The sequence below is a fragment of the Pipistrellus kuhlii genome, unplaced genomic scaffold (assembly GCF_014108245.1).
Source record: "Pipistrellus kuhlii isolate mPipKuh1 unplaced genomic scaffold, mPipKuh1.p scaffold_m20_p_4, whole genome shotgun sequence".
NCBI classification, from domain to species: Eukaryota; Metazoa; Chordata; class Mammalia; order Chiroptera; family Vespertilionidae; genus Pipistrellus; species Pipistrellus kuhlii.
In genome coordinates, this window is record NW_023425540.1 from 66,027,290 (window position 1) to 66,051,454 (window position 24,165).

General features: G+C 38.3%; 1 protein-coding gene across 18 annotated transcripts in view; it reads left to right on the forward strand.

Moving 5' to 3' along the window:
* The window catches only part of CSNK1G3 (casein kinase 1 gamma 3), a 106,115-nt gene extending 81,950 nt beyond the window's left edge, over positions 1 to 24,165 (forward strand). For 8 of the 18 annotated variants that reach the window (XM_036409368.2, XM_036409372.2, XM_036409371.2 and 5 more), the window contains 3 exons: positions 12,091 to 12,197; positions 12,704 to 12,727; positions 21,495 to 24,165. In XM_036409368.2, the coding sequence (XP_036265261.1) occupies positions 12,091 to 12,197; positions 12,704 to 12,727; positions 21,495 to 21,549 (186 nt within the window). In that variant the 3' untranslated portion in view covers positions 21,550 to 24,165. Of the gene's footprint in view, positions 1 to 5,350; positions 5,473 to 12,090; positions 12,198 to 12,703; positions 12,729 to 21,494 lie in introns of those variants that run through there. The other 10 variants (XM_036409373.2, XM_045571887.1, XM_036409378.2 and 7 more) reach the window with 5 other exon arrangements.

Below are 24,165 nucleotides of genomic sequence, written 5' to 3' on the forward strand. Positions count from 1 at the left end.
CCAAATTTATACCACTAACCCTTTTTTGGAACTCGTGGCATGATTTCATATCCTAATGAAAAACTTGTTGCTGAACTCTCCATAATTCTGTTCCTTTGTATTTAACCAAAAAGCAAAATTAACATGGTCTAGGAAGACCACAGAGATACTGAGATTTTGCCTTTGTCCATTTTTGTAAGTGCATATAACAGGTTAGAGAAACAAACTGCATTACTTGAAATATGTGCTAAACTTGAGTTTTCAACAATAAGTTCAGTCTTTTTAAGTAGCTTTAGATAATAGAACATTTTTAATCTTTTTCCTTTTATTGACATGTCTCCTTCAAACTCTAGTCAGTTAAGTAGATATCTAATTTTTTCATCCTAAATATTCAGAATGTACTTTCTGATTAATTAGTCAAATAAACATACCCCTAAATTTTTTTTATAATGGTATATTTTGTTTGTACTTGTAGAGAATATCAGATGGAGAAGATAATTTCAAGGACAAGTATTTATTAAACATTCTCAATTTTCTGGATATTTACGAACATTTAAAGCAGTCTCATTTTTTTGATGTGTTTTCGTTCCCTTTCCTATACACTTAGAGAGATAGCTACAATGTTCTATCCTCTCATGCCCTCTAAGTTTTAGACTTTTGTGTGTATTATAGAAATGGGGAAAGATTACTGAGTCTCTTAGTTCTTTTAAACTGTTGGGTTGAGGTAATCTAAATGCTGTTTTCAAGTAATTGAGATCATAAATGATATTTCAATCTACTTTAATATAGAACCTTGTAAAATTTTTTGAATTTTTCCTCTACATATTTCCATTTGAAATACACACACACACACACACACACACACACACACATCCTTCCTACTGAATCTTTGCGATGGATTTTATTCTTTCTTGATTTGAATTTTAAAGTTTAGTTATTGATTAAATCGTATAAGTTCTCATGTTTTTCTCACCATTAAATTTTAGAGGTAACTTAAATTATATAACCAGTATTTTTATAGAAGTTTGTAGTCTTTGGAACTTTTAGTTATATGTAATAGAGGTATTTGAGTAGTTTTTGTTTTATTAAAGTATATTTTATGGATTTTTTACAGAGAGGAAGGGAGAGAGATAGTTAGAAACATTAATGAGAGAGAAACATCTATCAGCTGCCTCCTGCATACCCCCCACTGGATATGTGCCCGCAACCAAGATACATGTCCTTGACCGGAATCGAACCTGGGACCCTTGTGTCTGCAGACTGACACTCTGTCCACTGAGCCAAACTGGGCAGTAGTTCTATAAAAGTTTAGAAAAAAGAGGGACTCAGAGGCAAGGATGCCTGAATTGTAAAATTTTTAATGATCTCAGTTCATATAATTGGAAAAGTTAATTGAACAAATTATATTTAACTTGCATAACTCAAGTTGGGTTGTGTATGTTCCTGTATACATTCGCATATCTTTTAAGTGTTGTATGTTATAGCAAGCATTTACTGAATACTCAAGGAAGTCTGCCACAGAAGGCAAATGGGTTTGATTATATTGACTATCACTTCAGTTACTTATATTCTATTTTTTCACATGTTTTCAAAGACATATTTGAACTCTGCTCATTTCTCATAATCCCTTTAAAACTGTTCTGCCTGTAGAGCCTATATCTGACTTCATTCTAATATTGAATAAGTGATCAGTTTTACTTGAAGGAATTTTAGTAACATATAGGTAAAAACCATAAATTTTATACTATTTTCATTAACTTCCTTAATATATTGAGTTGCTCTTAATGTGGCACCACTAAGGTGGTTCCAATTGACATGCAAAATTAAAACTTATCATTTTGACCTACAGAAAGATTCTTAGATATTCTTTATTACAGATGTGCTTTTCATAGGAACTGAATTTTGGAATCTAAATTTAAGCTCCTTGTCTTTCTAGAATTATTATATAAAGGGTGGGGCAAAAATGGGTTTACAGTTCCTGTGGAAAATAGTACAATAATTAATAAATAATAAAACAAGAATAAACTGTTTGCATACTCACAACTGTAAACCTACTTTTGCTATACCCTGTGTAGTATGGATCAGACATATAGCTTACCAAGTTCATTTCATTGTGGTTCAGAGCACAAGTTCTGGAGTCAGTTTTGAGTTCAAATTCTGTGCCTTAGATTATTTTTAAAAAGTAGTTAGCATAGAGCACATGTGTCAAACACAAGGCCCGCGGGCCAAATCCGTCCCGCCAGGCCTTGCAATGTGGCCCGCACCGCGCTGTCATCACTGCACTCCGCTGCGTTTCCATCACAATGACAGTTTATGACTGTTCAGTAAACCATTCGGCCCACGATTTAGGCTGGATTTTAGATTTTGGCCCCTTCTCTGATTGAGTTCGACACCCCTAGCATAGAGGCAGGGGCTTAGGCAGTGCAAAAGAGTAGAGTAATCTATTGCTTTACAAATTAAGAAACTTGACTAATTCATCTCTAGGTAGCAAAGTGTAGAGGTTCAGCCAAAAGAAAGCATTGCCAAATGCTATCTCTTGAGTGAGACCATGCTAATTCACTGACCAGAAGGATACGGCTATATATCTAACTAGAGGCCCGCTGCACGAAATTTGTGCATGGGGGGAGTATCCCTCAGCACAGCCTGTACCCTCTTAAATCTGGGACCCCTTGAGGGATGTCCAACTGCCCAGGATCAGGCCTAAATGGGTGGTTGGACATCCCTCTCACAATCCAGGACTGCTGGCTCCCAACCGCTCGCATGCCTCTGCCTGATTGCCCCTAACTGCTTCTGCCTGCCAGCCTGATCACCCCCTAACCAATCCACTGCCAGCCTGATCGATGTGTAACTGCTCCCAGGCCAGCCCAATTGCCCCTAACTGCCCTCCCCTGCTGACTTGATCACCCCTAACTGCCCTCTGTTGCCAGTATAGTCACCCCTAACTATCCTCCCCTGCAGGCCTGATTGCCCCCAAATACCCTCCCCTGCTGGTCTGGTCACCCCTAACTGCCCTCTCTGTCGGTCTGATCCCCCCAAATTGCCCTCCACTGCAGGCCTAGTCCTCCTCAACTTCCTTCCCCTATTGTCCTGGTCCCCCTCAACTGCCCTTCTCTGCTGGCCCGGTCACCCTAACTGCCCTCCCTGCTGGCCTGATTGCCCCCAACTGTCCTTCCCTGCAGGCTTGCTCCCCGCCCCCGCCCCCCCAACTGTTCTCCACTGCAGGCCTGGTCCCCTCACAACTGTCCTCCCCTGCAGGCCTGGTTTCCCCCCAAATGCCCTCCCCTGTCAGCCATCTTGTGGCGGCCATCTTGTGTCCACATGGGAGCAGCCGTCTTTGACCACATGGGGGCGGCCATCCTTTATCTTGGAGTGACAGTCAATTTACATATTACTCTTTTTTGAGTTAGGATAATTTTTCCCACTCAAGAGACTAAGAATACTATTCAGATATCTAGAGACTTTAATATGAATCTGTCTTGGCTTGTATGTGTTATGGAGAAGCTCCTAGAGGAATCAAATGTGTCCCTCTCTGCTCTCCTTAGAATCATGGGTAATTAATATTGCTGAAAAAATTAGACCTACCACTTTAAGTTTCTGTCCATTATTTAGCAAATATCCTATCTAATACAAGAGTAATATGCAAATTAACCATCACTCCACTACATTCACAAGCCACACCCACCAGCCAAGCAGGAGCAACTATGCAAATTAATCCAACCAAGATGACTGCAGCCACAGAGTGAGCAGGAGACTTGGGTTTCCCTGGCAATGGAGGAAGCCACGGTTTCTGCACACTCTGGCATGCCCAGGCCTCCACTCAAGGCTACAAAGTTTGAATTATAGAAGATAAATAAATCCCAGATACCAGGGCCTCTGTTTGGGTCCCCGGAGGGGCATGGCTGGCCTGCAAACTACCACAGGCCCCTCACCCAGGCCGTTGCACACCCCAAGGGAACCCCTACCCTGATCCAGGACACCCTTTAGGGCAAAACAGCTGATCCCCTCCCATTCACCCGGCCTCTATCCTATCTAATAAAAGAGTAATATGCAAATTGATCATCACTCCAACACACAAGATGGCTGCCCCATGTGGCTGCCGCCATGTAGATACAGATGGCCACCACAAAATGGGTAGCAGGGGAGGGCATTTGTGTGTGATCAGGCCAGCAGGGAGGGCAATTGGGAGGGATCAGTCCTCCAAGGGAGGGCAGTTGGGTGTGATCAAGCCTGCAGGTGAAGGCAGGTAGGGGTGACATGCTGACAGGGGAGGGAAGTTGGGGGTGTCTGGGCCTGCAGGGGAGGACACTTGGGGTGCCAAGCCTGCAGGGGAGGGCAGTTAAGGGCAAACAGGCTGGCAAGTGAGCAGTTAGGTCAAACAGCCTGGCAGGTGAGCAGTTAGGCATCAATCAGGCTGGCAGGGGGGCAGTTAGGCATCAATCAGGCTGGCAGCAGATGGTTAGGGGGTGATCAGGCTGGCAGGCAGAAGCAGTTAGGGACAATCAGGAAAGCAGGCAGGCGAGCAGTTGGGAGCCAGCAGTCCTTGGTTGTGAGAGGGATGTCTGACTGCCCGTTTAGGCCCAATCCTACTGGGCCTGGTCTCCCCCAACTGTCCTACTAGGATTGAGCCTAAATGGGTAGTCAGACATCCCTCGAGGGATCCCAGATTGGAGTCAGTGCAAGCTGGGCTGAGGGACAACCCCCCTGTGCATGAATTTCGTGCACTGGGCCTCTAGTATACATATAAATTGTCTACTAGGGTCTTGGCACTGTGCTGGATTCTTTAAATAAAAGGAGGAATGACAGATATATGGTACCTATCTTTGGAACTTTTAGTCAGTAGAGGAGGCTAATAAATAAGCATAAGAGGAGAAAATTTAGGGGGGAGAGAGAGAGAAATTGAAGAACTAAATAAAATTCAGTCAAGCTAGTATGTATTGAGAAAGGAGACTGAGAAGTAGGCAGAAGACAAGTCATGAAGGCTCCTAACAGGTCTTGTTATTTAATTTGGATTTTATTCTGAGGATATTGAGTAGCCATAAGGAGAATTAGATAGGGAACCAACTTGATTATATAGTGTTCTCTAGAGATTTCTGTTACTAGAGACTAGATTGAAGGGACACAGTGTAAGGCAGGGACATAGCTATCAAGTCTGTAGCTGAGGGAAAACAAAGGGTAGTGGAAATAAGAAGAAATAAAAGCATGTGAAAGATAATTAGAAGACAGAATGCAGTTGGATGTGGAGGTTGGGGGAAAGGTAGTGCTCAATTATCCCTTTTTGATATGTTTCTACCTGCCAAATCAGGATCTCCAAAATTAGGATTTAAAGGGTACAACTGGCAGCAACTATTGCTAACTTCTAATTCTACTGTAGCACAACTCAACTGAGCTCAAAGCTTATTGAAAACCTGATCCTATAAAGCTGAGAGGTAATTACAAGCAGAGGAAAGAAGACAAATATTAAGGACACTATCTACTGAAAAAATACTTTACATGGTATGATATACTTCCTGATTGTTTGGAACTCTATAGTTGAGCAGCCTTTGATTTGCATTTAAGGAGTAATGTGACTCTGAGCACTTGGGAAAAACGAAGATAATGGTGCCAATGTGTTGGGCAGCTAGGCACTGTTGAAGAAAAGAAAAGAGTAACATGAATAAACAGTCTGATATTTTAATCAGTATATCTTCAGGAACAAAAACAGGTGATGGTAATGTATATTGAAATAGTAAGAAAACATGTAGTTAAAAGTCAGAGCAGTATTAGATGTCTTATCTCAGTTCTTTATTATGCTAATTGTTAATAATGAGCTTTCTAAAACTTCAAGTAAAGTTTCAGTTTTCTCTATCAAATCTGAACAATCATATTTTTCTATTCAGAGTTTCCTGGGGTACTAAAATCTTCAAAAGAGAGGTAGTGATAGGAGAGAATAATAGTCTCCCATTATTTAGGGGGAAACATTCCAAAACCCCAGGGAGTTTAAAACTGAGATAATACTGAACCCTATATATACACACTATTTTTTCCTATACATAAAGGTCTATGATAAAGTTTAATTTATAATAGGCACAGTAAAAAATTAACAACATAACTAATAGGACAGTTATACTGTAATAAAATGTCATGTGAATGTCATTTCTCTCAAAATATTGTACTGAACTCATCTTTTCACTTAAAAGAAGCACTTTACAACTTCTCTTTGCCATGTCCAAATTGCCAGCATCCATTATTAAGTAAAATAAGAGTTACTTGAACACAGCATTGGGATATTACGACAGCTATTGTATTGATATATGGGTAAGGAATACAGTGTGGATGCGCTGGAAAAACGGTGGTTCACTGCCTACCGTGTTTCCCCGAAAATAAGACATCCTCCGAAAATAAGACCTAGCACATGGAAAGATAAGACATCCCATGAAAATAAGACCTAGCACAATTTTGGGAGAAAAAATTAAGACACTGTCTTATTTTCGGGGAAACAGGGTAGTTAGACAGTACAGGACAGCACAAGATTTTATGCTACTTAGGATGGCAAGCAATTTGAAACTCTGAATAGTTTATTTCTGGAATTTTCTATTTAATATTTTCAGACCTTGGTAACTGAAATGGTGGAAAGCAAAACCGAGGATAAGGTGAGATTACTGTAGTTACAGCTTTTATTACATAAGTAATTTCCAGCTCATCTCAGGTTTAGGTTAGGAAATTTTTTGTCTAGTAATCATTGGGGTAAATCAGCATTACCAATTTATGTTGATATTTTTTATAGTAACATTTACAGTAATATCTTGAAAGACAGGAATACTATAAGAATATTGTGTTCTGCTTAATTCTTCCATAAGTGAAAATTACACTGGAAATCTGTTTGGTTTATATTTGTTGAAAAACAGTGAGAATGTCCTATGCCTTCAGATTATCAGTTAGAATATGAAGAATTTCAATTATAACTCTAGCTATAGTTTTAAAAACTATATGTTGCCATCTTTCATTTATTTATAAAAAAAAATAGTTCCATTATTTATTTACCACAAATAAAGGTCAGGAATTGTTGTCTTTTAATTATTTTTTACTGTTTCATTTTATTACTGCTGCGTATGTGCTCCATGTGAGTGATGTTGGTGCATTCTGACTTAAGGTGAAAATATGTCGCGTTGTACAGTGGGTTCTCAGGATCTCCGATGTAACCCGAGGACCTACTGTATATAAGAAAGTTGGTTTTGTATAGTACATGTGCACCCTAGGTCAGGTTTGATAAACTCTTTGGAAATTACTCTAGTTTACCAGAAATGCAAATTTAACTGGGTGTCCTATATTTTATTTGACATCCCCTACCTTAGACAGATTTGCTAACTCAATGCTTCTTCAACAAGCTAGTTTATAGATAGACTAGAGGCCCTTAGCCTGGCCTGCCCCCTCTCACAGTCTAGGAGCCCTGAGAGTTAGGAGGTGATGCCCCATCACACCTCAGCTTTGATTACCTGAGCCTCAAGACAGCCTTGGGCAGCTGGGCAGCCATCATCTGAGGCTTGCCTGCGCCTTGGGTTGGCCCTGGGCAGCTGGGCAGCTGACATCTGAGGTTTGCCTGTGCCTTGGGCCAGCCTTGGATGGCTGGGGGGCCGAGGGGAATGGGGACTGTGGAGGCAGGCGTGTGGAGTAGCTGGGCCCGCCTGGGGGCAGGCTCGGCCTTGCTGCATGCCTGTTGTCCTAGCAGGACTGAGGGGATTGCCATCTTGTGGCTGTGGGCACTACCATCTTTGATGGTGTGACAGTCAATTAGCATATTCCCTCCTTATTGGCTGTGGGTACCGCCCTCTTTGCAAGGCATGAGGGTCAATTAGCACATTTCCTCTTTATTAGATAGGATGACTTTATTTATTTATTTATTTATATTTTAATTGTTTTCAAAGAGGAAGGGATGGGAGAGATAGAAACATCACTGATCAGTGAGAATTATTGATTGGCTGCCTTCAGCACGCCCCTACTGGAGATTGTACTTGCAACGTGGGCATATGCACCTGAGTAGAATTGAACCTGGGACTCTTCAGTCTGCAGGCTGACAATCTATCCAGTGAGCCAAACCGGCTAGGGCTGTGGTTGGCAAACTTCAGCCCGCGAGCTGCATGTGGCTCTTTGGCCCCTTGAGTGTGGCTCTTCCACAAAATACCACGACCTGGGCAAGTCTATTTTGAAGTAGTGGCGTTAGAAGAAGTTAAAGTTTAAAAAATTTGGCTCTCAAAAGAAATTTCAATCATTGTACTGTTGATATTTGGCTCTATTGATTAATGAGTTTGCCAACCACTGGGCTAGGGAAATAGATGACTTTTAGAAAAAACTGAGTTTATGAGTAAATTATATAATGTTTTAATATTTCTAATACATATTTTTGGGTAGATGAAAAACTTGTTAAATAATATATTGAGCCTGTATTGATCACTTGGTAATCACATGTTTACAAGAACTCAAATAGAATTAGGAAGATACTATAATGATTTGTATGAATTCATTATATTTGAAAAGTATATTAGTTGGCCTTTTCCAGTCATTGACTACACAGATACCATGTGCTATCTTTGATTGTATTTATCGTCTGTGAGAATGTCTTCTTTTGGAAATAGATTGGGCAGGCAGCCATTAAGTGAATCATCATTTACCTCCACACTTAGCTTTAGGTTGTTTCCCCAACCCCTTCCCTTAAACTCTGATGTTCTAATAGGAAGACTGCAGCCTGGTTGCCTTTTTTTTTTTTTAATTAAAAAAAAATTATTTTTTTTTAAATCTCTTAAGAACTGCACCAAGTTTCTTATCAGAGTGGGAATATCAGAGAAAATTTGAGAACAAGAACAAAAAAACTCTGTAAGATACCTGAATCATTTTTTCAAATGTCAAACCTCAAATACTACTGTCATTTTTATATAAACTTTCATTAAGGAAATCAGCCTGATGAACACTAATGTTTTAGACTTTTATGTTCTAGTTTGAGTTAAAATTCTAGAAATGTCACTTAACTGGAATAATTTTTGTATTTGGCTTATAAAAATAATTTGTATATATTTGTTTGATTGCTTGTTTGATTTAGGTTTCTAGGAAATATGATGACACATCATTATATACTAGAGGCCCAGTGCACAAAATTTGAGCATGGGTAGGGTCCTTAAGCCTGGCTGGCAATCAGGGCTGATCTGTGGGGCAACCAGTGGGATGGTGGAGGATGCCCCTGCTGGCACCTGCCGTGGCTGGCTTGGAGCCTGTGGGCTGGGGCAGCTCCTGTGTTGAGCATCTGCCCCCTGGTGATCAGTGCATGTCATAGTGACTGGTCATTCTGCCTGTCATTCTGCCGTTCGGTTGAAAGCCTAATATGCAAACTGACCGAATGGCAGACTTAGCAACGAAATGACTGGTGGAACGACTCGTCACTATGACACACACGGACCACCAGGGGGCAGATGCTCAACACAGAAGCTGTCCCCTCGTTGTCAGTGCGCTCCCACAGGGGGAGTGTCGCTCAGTCAGAAGCTGGGCTCACAACTGGTGAGTAGGGCATTGGTGGGAGGAGTGGGCCTAAGCCATCAGTTGGACATCCCCCGAGGGCTCCCAGACTCTGAGGGGGACTCCCCCCCCCCCCCCGAGTGCACGAATTTCGAGCCCTGGGCCTCTAGTTTATAATATTTTCTTTGTTTCTTCTTTGTAAATCCATTTGCCAAAAGACCACTAGTTAACTTAAGTGAAAACAATTTTGATGCTATGATATACTCACAAGTCACTGGTGTTAAGAAGCCAACTTTATATGACTTTGTTACCCCATTGAATCTGAACTTCCATAATTCCTGAATTAATCCAGGCATATTGGTTGATTTCTAGTTACTTAAAGTTGGGGGGAGAGGGATCTGTTCTTTACACTAGAAAATGAGTTCCGCAACAGCTGGGGGTGTTTGTCTGTCTTGTTAATTATGTTACTCCAATTTCTTAGAACAATGCCTGGCATGTTGTAGCCTCTGAGTGAGAACTTTTGCATTAGATTTCAGAAATATGGGGTTCTGTAGAAAGTACTCTTAAGTTTAGTCATCAGCTGTACCTCTGGCACCCAGGCCTTTGATAGGTTAGCTTTTTTTTTTTGCTTTTTTTTTTTTCTCAAAGAGATTAAAGGGAATCATCAAAGCTGATTCTTAGATTTTGAGCCTGGAGGTTTGGGAAGATGGAAACATAGGAAGAGTAGCAAATTCAAGAGGTTATGATAAATTTGGTTTTGGAAATACTGAATTTGAATTGGCAAACTTTTTCAGGCTCAGGGAATCCTTTATTAGAGGTGATAGTTGAAGTCATCATTATAGGTGAGACTGACAGTAATAATGATGGCCACCAATTATTGAACTCTACTACATGCCAGTCACTGTACTTTATATACTGATTTCATTTTGTCCTTAAGCAGCCTTGCTAAATAGATACTACTGTTTCCAGTTTCATAGTTGAGCACACTGAGGTTTAGCAAGATAGGATATATTCTCCAAGGTCAAGTAGCTGATAAGTGGCAGAGTTAGGTTTTGAATCTAGACCCAACTTATTCCAAAGTCTCCAGCTAGTGCCAAGTGATAAAAATGTATAGGAGAATCATTGAACAAAGATCACTGAATATATTTTCTAGGAATCATTGTGCAAGAAAACTTTTAGAGTTCTGGTATAGGGGAGGAATACATTTGCAAGGAGTTAAGGAATAAGTGAATGGGAAAATTTTCTAAAAATTGAAATGGAAATTTAAGACTTGTTTTCAAGAAATTTGGGGGAAGGCAAGAAGTAATACAGGATGGTGAATTTGTAGGACCAAGTAAATTTGGGAGCTTCGTTACAGTTTTTATCTTGTTTTAGCATTTGCATTTATTTCAACAAATATTTATTGAGTGCCTACTTTATGCCAGGTAGATTAAAGATATATAATAGGAAATAATAAGTTTCTTGCTGTTGCAGAGTTTAATTTTTATGGAGGTGGATGTGGTTGTTAAGAAACAAAATCAATCAGAAAAACATCAACATGGATAAATGTTATACGAGGAGTTAAAAATAGAATATAATATGTAAGAGAGTGTCTGCATGGAAGTGTTAGATTGTATGATACAAAGGCCTGTTTTAGAGCCATTATCTGAGGATCTAAAAGATAAGAAGATAGCTAGTAAGTATGAAGGGAATTGAGGCAGTGAGAACAGATAAGCCCAGGCCTTAGAGTAGGGATAAGCTTGACAATATTAGATGGAGGCTGTTGAGCAAAAGGAGAAAGTTGTATGGATGTCAGAGGTAGGCATGGCTCAGATCTTTTATTATAGGGCTGTGTAAATTGGTGTAAAGAGCATGGAACTTTATTCTAAATGAAGTGGGATGTCAGACACTTGAAGATTCTTAAGCAAGTAATTATACATGTCTTAATTTACATCTTAAAAGGCACATTCTGGCTGTTGTGTGAGAAATACATTAATGGGGGAGGGGATACAAGTAAAAGCAGGAGGCTGGTTAATAGATTTTTGCCTTTTATTCACACAAGAGATATTGTTGGCTTGGACTGAAGTCTTAGTAATAAAGGGGGGAGAACTGACTAGATTTTGAATGTTATCTCTGGAAGGATACAATAGGACTTGCTGATAAATTAGATACTCCTTTCAGTCAAAGAGAGGAATCATAATGTCTCCTGGATTTGGGGCTTCAACAATGGGGTGAATGAATGGGCATTATGAGAGGGAGACCGAGCATGATTACATTGAAATGAAGGATTCATTGAAAGAAGCAATATTGAAGTTTACAAGGGACATAATTCATGATGAAGCAAGGTACCAAAAGAGTGAGCATATAAGAAGGAAGGGATTGAGAGAGAAATGTAGGATTTAGTTTAAAAATCGGAAGGAAGGAGACAGGACAGAAATTTCAAATGAAAAGGAAGCTGAAAAGCAAATATTGGAAAACCTTTACCTTTACTAAAATGCTAGGCCTATTACCGTGTTCACTTATGAACAATTACATATTGTTTTATGTTCCTCATATTAACTTTCTAATTAAAGTATTGTAAGCATAATTATGTTTATTGTTGTATAACCTGTTACTTTGCACATATGTAACTTTGTTTGTTTGTTTTTGCAGGTTGTAAGTTCTACAAATGGAGAGTTAAACACAGATGACCCTACTGCAGGACGTTCAAATGCACCCATCACAGCCCCTACGGAAGTAGAAGTGATGGATGAAACCAAGTATGTGTTCGTTTTGCTTGTTTGAGTAACTTTTTGTTCTGAAACTATGCATGTCTAACATTGATAGTCATGTACAGTTATTTCAGGAATAGTTTTTCAAGGAATAGGTGCCTATAAAATAAGTGATACGTTTATTTTAATTCCTTTAGAATTGTGCTATTTCAGTAAATATTTTAATATGAATAGTTATTTAAGAACTATTCTCAAATTCTTATTTAGAATCAATTGCATATTTTTACGAGTGTTGATGCATGAAAATTATTGCTATATTATAGATTCTCATTTTTCTTTAAGCATAAGAATAAAATTTTTTTAATTTTATAGAATGTTGCATGCATTAATATTAGTTTTAACTTAGTGTTTTGTGAGTTTAAATTATAATGCTACCTGGGAAAAAATTAAGCTTGAAAAACAATATGATAATTTCAATGTGGGCTGTTTCTGATGATCTCTCTCTTTTTCTCTCTCTTTTTTCCTTGTATTTTTTTTTTTCTGTGTGTGTATAGCTGCCAGAAAGTGTTGAACATGTGGTGAGTTCTCAAGTGTAGGCAGGCAGAAATAGCTCCGTTGTCTGTAATTTCAAAGATTTTTAGCACCATGTTGTGTTTTTTAAAAACATACCTTTCAACATAGACATTATAATTTGTAAAAGTTGTTGAAAAGTATTTGATATCATTTACATTAGTTCTTAAAAGCAAGAAATCATTGTTTGAGGAGCTTTTTTGCCTGCTGCAACTTTTGCTTCAAGTAACATAGATTTGGGTGCATTTTTTAATTGAGTAGATACACCAATCCTGCTTGTGCTTGTGTATTTGTTTTACAACACAGAGGCTTTATTTGCTATTTTAGATAGAAAGATAGGCTTTTAAGATAAGCTTTCTTTTTTCCTGTTTGTGATTATTAAATACACATAGTAAACCCCTTACCCCAACCTCAATACTATTACTAAAACAGTATTTCACTTATTAACTAATAATATTGCTATTGTTAACATCTGGTATGCGTTGATAAATTTCGTGATAAACTATAGTTGTTAGAGTGTTATGAAAAATCCTCATATAATTATTTTCTATTAGTTTCAGATATTATAAAAGATAATATTTCTATCATTTGAGGTCATGTTGAATTTAACTATTGCTGACCTTTGCCTTTAGTTGTTATGCTGTGTCTAAAATGCCCCTCTTGGTTTTAGGACAATTTTTGAGTCAGCCTTGGAGTGAATAAAGAAAGTTGCTTCTTAGATTAATAAATTTTAGAACGTTCTATTCATATCAAAAGCAAACCTTACATAATTTCCAAAATAATTCTCCTTTTCTGGCTGCAAGATGAGGAAATTTATGTGGATATTTCTTTCTCTTTTTTCTTTTCTTTCTTTCTTTTTTTTTTTTTTTTAAAGAATATTTATTGATTTTTAGAGAGAGGAAGGGAGAGAAATGTTGTGAGAGCACATTTATTGGCTGCCTCCAGCATTACCCTCCTCCCCCACTAGGGATCAAATCTGTAACCTGGGCATGTGCCCTGACTAGGAATCAAACTGGCAACCTTTTGGTGCTGGGTTTTATTGATGATGTGACTTGGTTTAGTGGATTGCAGGATATAAATAGTCAACTACATCCTTGTGTATTTTTATGACAGGAATAAAAACAGCAGTTTATGCTCATGTGTGCAGTCCTAAGTATAGTTAGATGTAGGGTGGTAGCGTGGCCAATTAGAATGCACAAGTCCTTTGCAATTAGACAGCTTGTAGAACCCTACCACTGCCACTTTGTTACCTTCTTCAGGCTTGTTTCTTTTTCTGTCAAATCTCTCTCTCTATATATAAAGCCAGTGATTGTAACAGCCATAATGATCAGTCATTATGACACCCATTGTGGCCAACCAAGCAGCCAAATCGGGGGGTGGGGCTGGCTGGCCAACCTCGAGGCCCCTCCCCCCTGCCTGCCTGCTCCTAATTGGACTCTCCCACCCGGATCAAGAGTGGGCCTACAGCCAAATGCCCTCTCCCTTCACCTGGGCCAGCGCTGTCTCTGATCACCATGATAGGCCCGCAACCTTCCTCCCTGGTTGGCGCACCCCTGATTGCACCCCCCATCCCAAAAGGGGGCAAGGCTGGCCAGCCAACCTCCTGCAGCCCCTCCCTATGCCCCCTTCTAGATTGCCCCCTTTACCTCATCAGGGGCAGGGCCAGCTAGCCAACCACCCATGGCCCCTCCCATGGGCCGCTGGCCCCCCAATTGGCATCCCTTACCCCATTTGGGGGTGGGGTCCGTTGGCCAATCGCCTGAGGCGCACCTTCCCCCACCGGCCCAGCCCTGATGGGGCCCAGATTGCCCCGATTGGGGCAGGCCAGCTGGCCAACCTCCCGCCATCTCCTCATTCTGACAGGCCCAATCCCTAATTGGTTGCACAAATTCATGCACAAATTCGTGCACGGGTCCTCTAGTAAGGCTAATAATATCTACCTCATAGGACTGAGAAAGTTAAATGTGATAAAACACTGGTATTTTGTCTGGCAGATGGCAGTAGTTATTATCTCCCCGTTTATCTCTTCTCTCCAGTTGCCTGTGGCCTTTCTCATCTGTGCTCTTTCCAGGCTGTACTTCTTCCGTCCTTGTCCCATAGTTTTACTTCTATACTCACGACTCTTCACTGAAACTGGCTGTTTCTCTGTTTACATCTTCCTAGATACCTGCTATCAACCAAAGCTATTATATATATATATATATATATATATATATATATATATATATATATATATATATCCCCCCCATTTATTTCTTCAACAATTACACTGCTTGGATTTCAGAAATATCTGATAAAACGTTTGCCCTTCAGTAGAGTACACACCAGTCAGGAAGATTGCAGTTGTATTAGCATACATCAGTATATGACTAAATGCTATGGAGAAGATATAAAGAGAAAGATTACTTACTGACAGGATGATCAGAGAATGCTTTATGGAAGGGAATTTGAAGAATGACATTGTAATTGAATTAGTTGATATGGGTGTGGATGTTTATGGGTTCCGGATTCTTTATGTAGGTGTTGGAAGATGAGAGAAATAGGAAGTAAGTTGTGGGAAGGTTATTCCTAAAGGAAAGGTTCTAGGTGCTTGGAACATCATGTACCAAGGCCTATCACACTTTTCACAGTCTGGCCCCTGCCTGGCTTTCCCAGCTCCATTTTTCCATTCTGAAGCCTATAACCTATTGGTTCCATTCTGCCAGCAATATTCTATTCTCTTTATCCATTTCCCACTTCCTGAAACTTCTTGAATTTCTTACAAACAAGGCTTTTTTCATCTTTAGATCTCCATTGTCTCAAACAGTATGCCTTTATAAATTATTGCTAAACTAGAGGCCCGGTGCATGGGATTTGTGCACTGGTGGGGGCATGGCCTGTGGGGATTGGCCCACTGTGAGAGCGCATTGGCCACCAGGGGACAGCTCCTGTGTTGAGTGTCTGCCCCGTGGTGGTCAGTGCGCATCAAAGTGACTGGTCGACTGGTCCGTCATTCTGGTTGTTCGGCCCGTTCGATTGCTGGGCTTTTATTATATAGGATAATTAACTATAAATAATGTGGTTTATCCATACAATGGATGACTAGTTAACAGTATAAAAACTAACATTGGAAACATTATGCTAAGTGGAAGAAGTAGACACAAAGGCCACATATTATATAATCCCATTTAGATGAAGTTCTCAGAAGAGGCAGATATAGAGAGACAGAAAGCAGACAGTGGATACTAGGGCAGGGAAGAGGAGTGTAGGAGTGGCTGCTAATAGGCAGTGTGGTTTCCTTAGGGTGATGAAAATGTTTTGAAGTTAGATAGTGGTGATTATTGCTGTACTGTTGTAAAAACCACTGAATCATACATTTTTAAAGGGTAGATTTTATGATATGTGAATTATATCTTACTAAAGCAGTTATTTAAAAAAAAAAAAAAAAAAAAAAGAATGTCAATCCATCATTTTAGTAAAGCTTTATTCCAGATAGGTTACAGAAAGCTTTAGAACTTTCCTAACCCTTCACTAGTTGAAAACTAAACCTTTGCCTTTCCTTTCATGAGGGTTATTCTTATTTCTACAAGTTTATGATTGCATTCCTCATATTATTAGTCTGTGATTCAGACATGATTTCTTTTTCTAAATTGCAACGTGTGCTTCTCTCTTTCACCATTTTATTATTGGTGAAGGAACTTACTTAGACTTATTTTTCAGAATTTGTTTCTGACTTCCTCTCTTTCTTCTTACCTGTGATTGACAGAGATCCCTCTGATTGCATCCTGTTAATTAGAATGAGTCTCATGTTTTCTAGAATAGTACCTCATGGGATAAATATATGATTTCTGAATGATAGAAAGTATTCTATTCTCCTTGATATAAAGTGAATTCTTTATTAATTACAAGGTTTTGCCTTTTTTACTGAGAATTTTTTTCGAGGCAGGTAACATAAAGAATAGCACTATCATCATTCCTTCCAGAAATTAAAACAAGGCTTCCTTTAGTTTAGTTGTCAAATTTTTAAGCAGTATGAAATAATCTTTTTCTTTGTTCCTCTTTCTTTCCCCTTTCTAATATTTATTGAGCAGTTATTGTATGTTTGGTAATATGATTATGAGGAGAAATCAAGGCCTCCACTAGAGAAGATAGAACTATCCCAATTACTTTTACATGGTGGTTCTGTACTCTGGCTTCATCTCACAGTCTTCTAGGAGTTTTAACAATCAGATAGTACTTAGGCTACATTATCAGCATTTCTGATTTAATTGCTCTGTGGTGGGGTCTAGTTACTAGTATTTTTAAAAAACTTCTAAACTAATTCTAAGGAACAGCCATCATTGAGAATCATTGGTCTAGTACAGGGGTTGCAGAATTAGCACTATGTAGGATATAGTGTTGTTGAAGTTCAGAGACTGGGGTATTCACTTCTAGCTGGGAAGATGGAAAAGTCTTCAACGGTAAAGATATACTTGTACTGGTTCTCAAAGATAAGTATGGCCCTAGCCGATCTGGCTAACTGGATAGAGCGTTGGCCAGGGGACTGAAGAGTCCCAGGCTTGATTGCGGACAAGGGCATGTACCTTGGTTGCAGGCACATCCCCAGTAAGGGAGTGTGCAGGAGGCAGCTGATCAATGCTTCTGTCTCATCAATGTTTGTAACTCTCTTTCCCTTTCCCTTCCTCCCTGTAAAAAAGTAAAAAAATAATATATATATATATATATATATATGTATATGTATATATGTGTGTGTATATATATATATATATATATTTATTTTTATTTATTTATTTATTTTTTAATTTTTTTTTAAAGTATGGTTTGGCAAAGTTGATGGGTGGTAGTCAGAGAGAAGAGGTTGAGCAAGGAATAACCCATGAGGCTATATAATGTGTGAGTGCTTTAATGGGAACTGGAATGGACAAGCTAAGTGTCCAGTCTGAAAGGGACTTAGTGGCCAGGTAAAAAATAAATAAATAAAAATTGAACATTATCTTTCTCAGCACAGCAATGAAAGCTGTGCCTTTTAAGCTAAGAAATGGTATAATCAGATTGAACCTTAGGAAATAATTTTTGGCAACAGTTTTGAGGCTTATGTCACTTCCTGGGATTCAGCAGATTGTAGAAAACCTTCCTTTCTTGCACAGTGTAGGCTGCCTGGAAAGGAAGCCTCATGAATGATGAGACTGAGAGGAGAGTGAAAATAGGTTGGAACCAAATTTAAGAGTTGTGCGGACTTACTGCCTTAGATTCTGTAGAGACATTGCTGAGATTTCAGAGGAAGGGGTGCCATATATGGTGGGCAAAAGTAGGCTTACAGATGTTTGTATGGAAAATAGTATAGTAATTAATAAATAATAATACAAGAATGAACTCTGTCTTGCGTACTCACAACTATACACCTTCGATGACATAATGGAGAGAGGGAGACTTAGACTGGGAAGTCAGTTCAAAGGCTCTTAGCAATGATGGGGACACAGTGTTCCAATCTAAGCCAGCATAAGAGAGTGGGACATTTTTGAAAATCATTTTAGACTTGAGGGACTAATTGCATGTGGATGGAGAGGAAGAAATTAAAGATAAAGATAGGTGTGCAGGTTTCTAGTTAGTATAGTTTGTGGGTGGTCTTGCTCTCTGATCTAAACTCTTCTTGATTAAACAGTTTATAATTTGAAAATCAAGAGATCCAGAGATATTAAAATGTATCAGATATATATTTTAGGGGAAATGTCCTTTGTCAAAGAATCATGCTATAAAAGGTATTTTCTGTATTCTCATCAGCTCTGCCCAGTGAGCAGAAGTTAGGTTCCAGCGTCCTAACTGTATGGTAGGTTGCCAACAGTCTCTCAGCCAAAGGATGAGCCAGTGAATCACTGTAGGAGGGACCGATAAGAACTTGACATCCAAACAGAGAAACATGCTTCAGTTTCTGGGTATATCTGTAAGAAAGAAGTATATGACATAATCTAAGAAAACAAGCCCAATTCTAGATGAAGGAAAAGGCAATGACTAAATAAGAAATGGTGGTGTAATGTCAGTAGCAGAGCCTTGGCCCTTCCAGTATGTTTTCTACATATTTTAGGACTTTGAGTCATGATAGTCCCTATTTCCTACCCAAACAGTATTTAAAGCAGCAACCTTTGAATCCATTAGGAGCAGGACTTAACATTTATCTCCAAAGGATTTAAGAGTAAAGATGTGACTTCAAAGCTTTTAGATTGGCTACCTAATTATCGTGTCTGAATCTGACTTGTGAGAGTATACTGTCTTATGGAAACTGCATAAGGAATAATCAAGAAAGAGCCAAGAAAAAGGGAAGCATTGACAGAACATGATTTAAATATCTGGTTAGCTTAATCAGCTTCTCTTAGGTGTTGTCTGTAATCTAGATCCTAAGAGACTCCAAGTGAGGTATGAACTAATGTATAAGAAATTGTAGTCATTGAGCAGCAAGGACAGAAAAGATACTTGAACATTTTAAAGGTGTAAAATTTCTAAGAACAGATAATTGAATTTATTGATAAAAATGACTTGCTCACATCATCTGTGAGAACTAATGTATGTGCTAAATCCTAGAATCTGCTATTATTTACAGCTTTTATTACCAATAGCTATTTCCCCCCTATCCACTGTACCACGTGTTAAAATAACATTGTCTCTTTTTACTCCTCTGCCTGCACTCGTGAACTGGTGGCATGGTGTCCACTCAGTATCTCCAGTGGTCAGCCCTGAGAACCCAGGCCAAGGCCTCATTGGAAATGGAGAAGCAGGAGTGGGGTCTGGGCAGTTGCCTAGAGAGCAGTGCTTCTTGAAATTCAGACTCCTTTAAGAATATGGTGCAAGCCATTCTTTTCCCAGAAAAACATCCACAGGCACTAAAATCTGCATTGTATGAGTTCTCACTGGGGTACGCAGCCCATGGGTGAAAACTGTAGCTTCAGAACATGCTGTATAATTGACCAGATTCTTATTCTAGGAATTATGTTTATGAGGCATATCCTTTATTTATTCAGTAATATTTAATGAGTAACAATTTTGTGCCCATTTGTGAGATGTATCTGTGAGCAAGATCTTATGCACTGAGCCAAACCGGTTTTGGCATGAGCAAGATCTTATGAAGCTTACATCAATGTGGATGCAGATAATAGACATGAGATACATTTAGGTTATTAGCACTAAGTACTGACAGGAAAATAAAACAGTCATGTGATAGAGTGATGGTATGGAAACAAAGTGTGTTTTAGGTTCAGTGCTCAGGGACAGGAGATAATTGAGATGATACCTAACTTTTTAATCACAAAGGCTATAAATTAAGTTGTTTTGGTAATATCTTTAAGAAATCAGCCACCAGTTAAATAGCATTTTTTTCCCCCCCGTTTTGTTTCTATTTGGAATGTATTCATATCATATAAAGCAATGCTGACCTCTGGTGGTTATAAGTTTAATGGCATTCCAGCTTTACTTTTGTAAATCTATACCCTATTTAGTGGGATTTCTTTCCGAAAAATAGATGTCTTCTTTATATTGCTTTTGAATTTAAAATTCTGTACAATTATAATTAATTTGAAAATCTTATTTAATCTGAAATAAATTTGGGAATTTTTGTTTGTGATCAATAATTCTCACACAGTTGAAGAAAGGATACTTAAGAGGTAGGAAGAACTCCATTCTCAGAACTGAAAGGAGATTAATAGTACTGGAAAAATAAAGCAAGCAAGGTGAATTGATAATACAAGCATGAAAATCTATGACTTGGACTTACTCGTTAAAACATGTATTACATCAAGTTCCCTATTCCAAAAGGCTTAAGGCACTTTTTAGTGGAATTTTTTTAAAAGAATGTAATTTGGAATTTCAGTAGCTAAGTGACAGTATTTAGAAACAGTGAACATTATTAGCAGACTTTATAAAACAATGAATGAATTTCCATTGAAATCTGACCATTTCCTGACATGGGTTGCATGTGTTTCATCTCATGACTAGGAAAATTTACCCTCAGAAAAGGTAGTTCTCTCAGGGATCACCTCTAGATTTTTTTGCCTAGGAATAAAAAACAGTACAATGTTTCCTTTATATACTACAAAACTGAATAATTTTTCAAATACAAAACTGAATCACATTGATTGTGATATTTTAAATGTTGACTATAATTCTTACCTTAATTAAAATAACACATACACTTGACCTTCTTTAACCCTTAAAAAATTAAAAAGTGCCAGTGACATTCTTACTCTACTTTGTATGTTTTCTCTCCTACAGTTGGTGTGATGGAAAATGTTTGCTGAAGAGCGTATTTTAGATTTTTCTTTTTCTTTTTTACACTTGAAACGAATTCTTAGTGAAAACAAAATCCCCAATATTAATATCATTATTGTTTTTCTAACAACGATTTCAACAATCATGTATAAATACCAGGAAGAAAGGGAGAGAATCCACAAGATGAGTTGTATAAAAGCATGCCAAAGCCAGAGATTAATGAGTATCTGAAATACTACTACAGTGAGCCAGTTAGGATTCAGAACCCCTTTGCTCCCAATTGGTCTTTGTACAAAGCCTTTCAGCTTAGTGACTCCTTTTGCTGTTGCTTAGGTTGTCTTGCTCTTTCTAAAAGGCACGCTGATAAAACAGCAGCAATAATTCTGCCATAGTTCACTAATATCTGTGCTTCACTGGCATGTTCCCTGTTCACTTTGCACTAGCTTTTTAGGACCATTTAAATTCATATGATTAGAGTCAGCCTTACTTTGTGACATTTTAGTACTTTTATATTTAAAAAGTGTTTCCTTCCATCTGCAGGTGCTGCTGTTTTTTCAAACGAAGGAAAAGGAAAACCATACAGCGCCACAAGTGACTCTGGACACGGGCAGATCAGGGGGAGTTACTTGCGTGTTCATCTTCTGTCTTGTGATGAAAATCATCTCGTGTAGTGACCACATATGTTTTCAAGGACTCACTCTTAGAAACAAAAATGTCATACTTTCATACTTCATTGTGTGGTTGTCTTTCATTCACATTTTTTTTTTTTTTTTCTAATTTAACTTTTATGGAAGCTTTAAAGTTTTGTCAAAACATGAGTGCTTTGCCCATCAGTGAATGGAATGGACCAATGAGATAGGATTGGTAAAAACAGTCTTAGAGGACATTTTCAGAAGCTCTCCTCCTGCCACAGAAAGCAGTACAGTATCTTAAATGTCAACCAGTTACATACCTGATCTGGTCTTTTACAACTCCTATAAGAGCATAACCAAACAGGAATTTTCTCCCCAATGGATAACACAACAAAGGAAATGGAGAGTGCCCAAATAATTAAAGAAGTTATTTCTTGAGAAGTTCATTGTTGGTGTGACATCTGCATTGATATCAGCATTACTGATGGTACTGCTATTTGTGAGTCATACTAAAATTCGCTCTGAAATCATGGTACAGTCACTGCCCAGAGGTACTGAGGAAAAAGCTCTATGGGTTTGGCAGGTGGTAGTGGTAAAATGAATAACAAATAATGTGGTAAATACGAGTTCTATTTTTTTTTTTTATTGTTAAAAATTATTTATTGCTTTGAGAGAGAGAGAGGGAGGAAGGGAGGGAGAAAGAAACATTGACTTGTTCCACTTATTTATGCATTCATTGGTTGATTCTTGTTTGTGCCCTGACGGGGGGTCGAACCTGCAACCTTGGCATATTGTGACAATGCTCTAACCAGCCGAGCTACCCGGCCAAGGTTGAGTTGAGCTTTGCTTTTGTGGCACCACTATGTGAAGTACATGTTGCTGAAGTGGCAGAAAGCACTTATTTTAAAAAATACAACATTTGTATAATGTAACTTTATGCTTCCAGATAATGTGTGTTAGACAGCAAGAGATGAATACTTTGAGAAATGAGATTATGTGGGAGGTTTTTTTTGTTGTTTTTTTTTTTGTTTTGTTTTTAAATACACTAAGGAGAAGAAATAAATGTGAATCTCATTGCAATGTATAATGTTGAAGTCAAGGGGATCCCAGTGAAACCCACTGCTGAATGATTACACTCTCCCTTAAGCAGAAAACTTTGAATGTGCCACTCAATGGTGTCTGTTTGTTAATTATTTGCTTTTTGATTAAAAAAAAAAAAAAGATCCCCAGCAATAAAAACTGGGTCACTTTATTGCCCTCTGTGCACATTAGTGTCTTGTATTCCACTTCGCTGGCTCTCTGGAGTTTTCTGACGTTTTAGCTTCATTTTGATGATTGAAAACTAGTTTGGACAGGATGGGCCAGGTGCTTTGCCTCCATAGTCTGTTAAAGTGCCTGCATATGAACAAAGTTATGGTTCTGTAAAAAAAAGGAAACCCATTCAATTTTTTCAAGTATGCTTTGTTTTAAGTTATAAAGGCAGGTATTCTTTTGTCACATCCTTCCAGCCAAGATTTTCAAGGAGATTTAAAACAAAAAGATGGCTAGGAAGAATTATGTTGTTCAGATCTCATATTCATTTTTTGTTTATCAAATTGTTACTTCCTGCTTCCTTCCAGGGGGGTGGGGGGGGCCTTCTTTGTCTTTAAGTGCGAGCCTCCAGGCACGCTTATTTATTTTTATTGTCTCAAGGTAACATTTAAAATGTGTAATTAAAGTAAATAAATCTACATTTTTGACTTCATTATTGCATTTACAGGGATTTAATTGTACTTTGTAATTTATTTTTCTCGTTAGCCAAAAGTTCAATGCATTGTTTTTGATGAATTAGGCACCCATACGAACACCGCAAATCTGGACGTTGTTTATCATTGTTGCTCTGAATCCTATGAAGATCTTTTTAAGTTCTTGATTTTAAAGACCTAGACTCAGCTTAGGAAACATTTGCTGTATAATTTGGTCATCAGTTTCCATCCTATCTATCTGTATACCATCATGGTGTCTTTAAACTGCAGGAGTCACATACCGAGTTGTTATTTTTGTTTGCTTTGAGCTAAGTAGATGGATGTTTTGGCCATTATAATGTGAAACCACTTCTTTCTTTACAGTATTTGACCAAATATGTGTGTCTCTGATACTTGTAAATACATGCGATATCTGTATTTCTTATCATAAGCCTATTTAGTTTTATTCTCAGTAGGGTTTTTGGACTGTATAGTGTTTATATGATCTGAACTCCTTATACATAAGAAGGTGTGTATATTAATCCAATTATGGACTTAAAATATTTTAAAGTATAAATACCCTTATTTGCTGCAAAGACCAGTGTGTATACATTTGCTTTCTAGCAATATTTTTAATTGCTCCATTTTAATGCCAAGTTGGCAGCACAGACTGGTCAGTAATAGGTAATGCAGGTATGTTCAGGTTAAGCCAACAACGTTTTGCATTTTTATGCTTCTTTTCTGTCAACACTAATGAGTCAACCTTGCCTGAATGTCTGAATAATGAAACACATCCCTGTTTAAAAGTATGTAACTGAAAATGAAATAAAAAATAAAGGTAGTTTTTTTAAACTT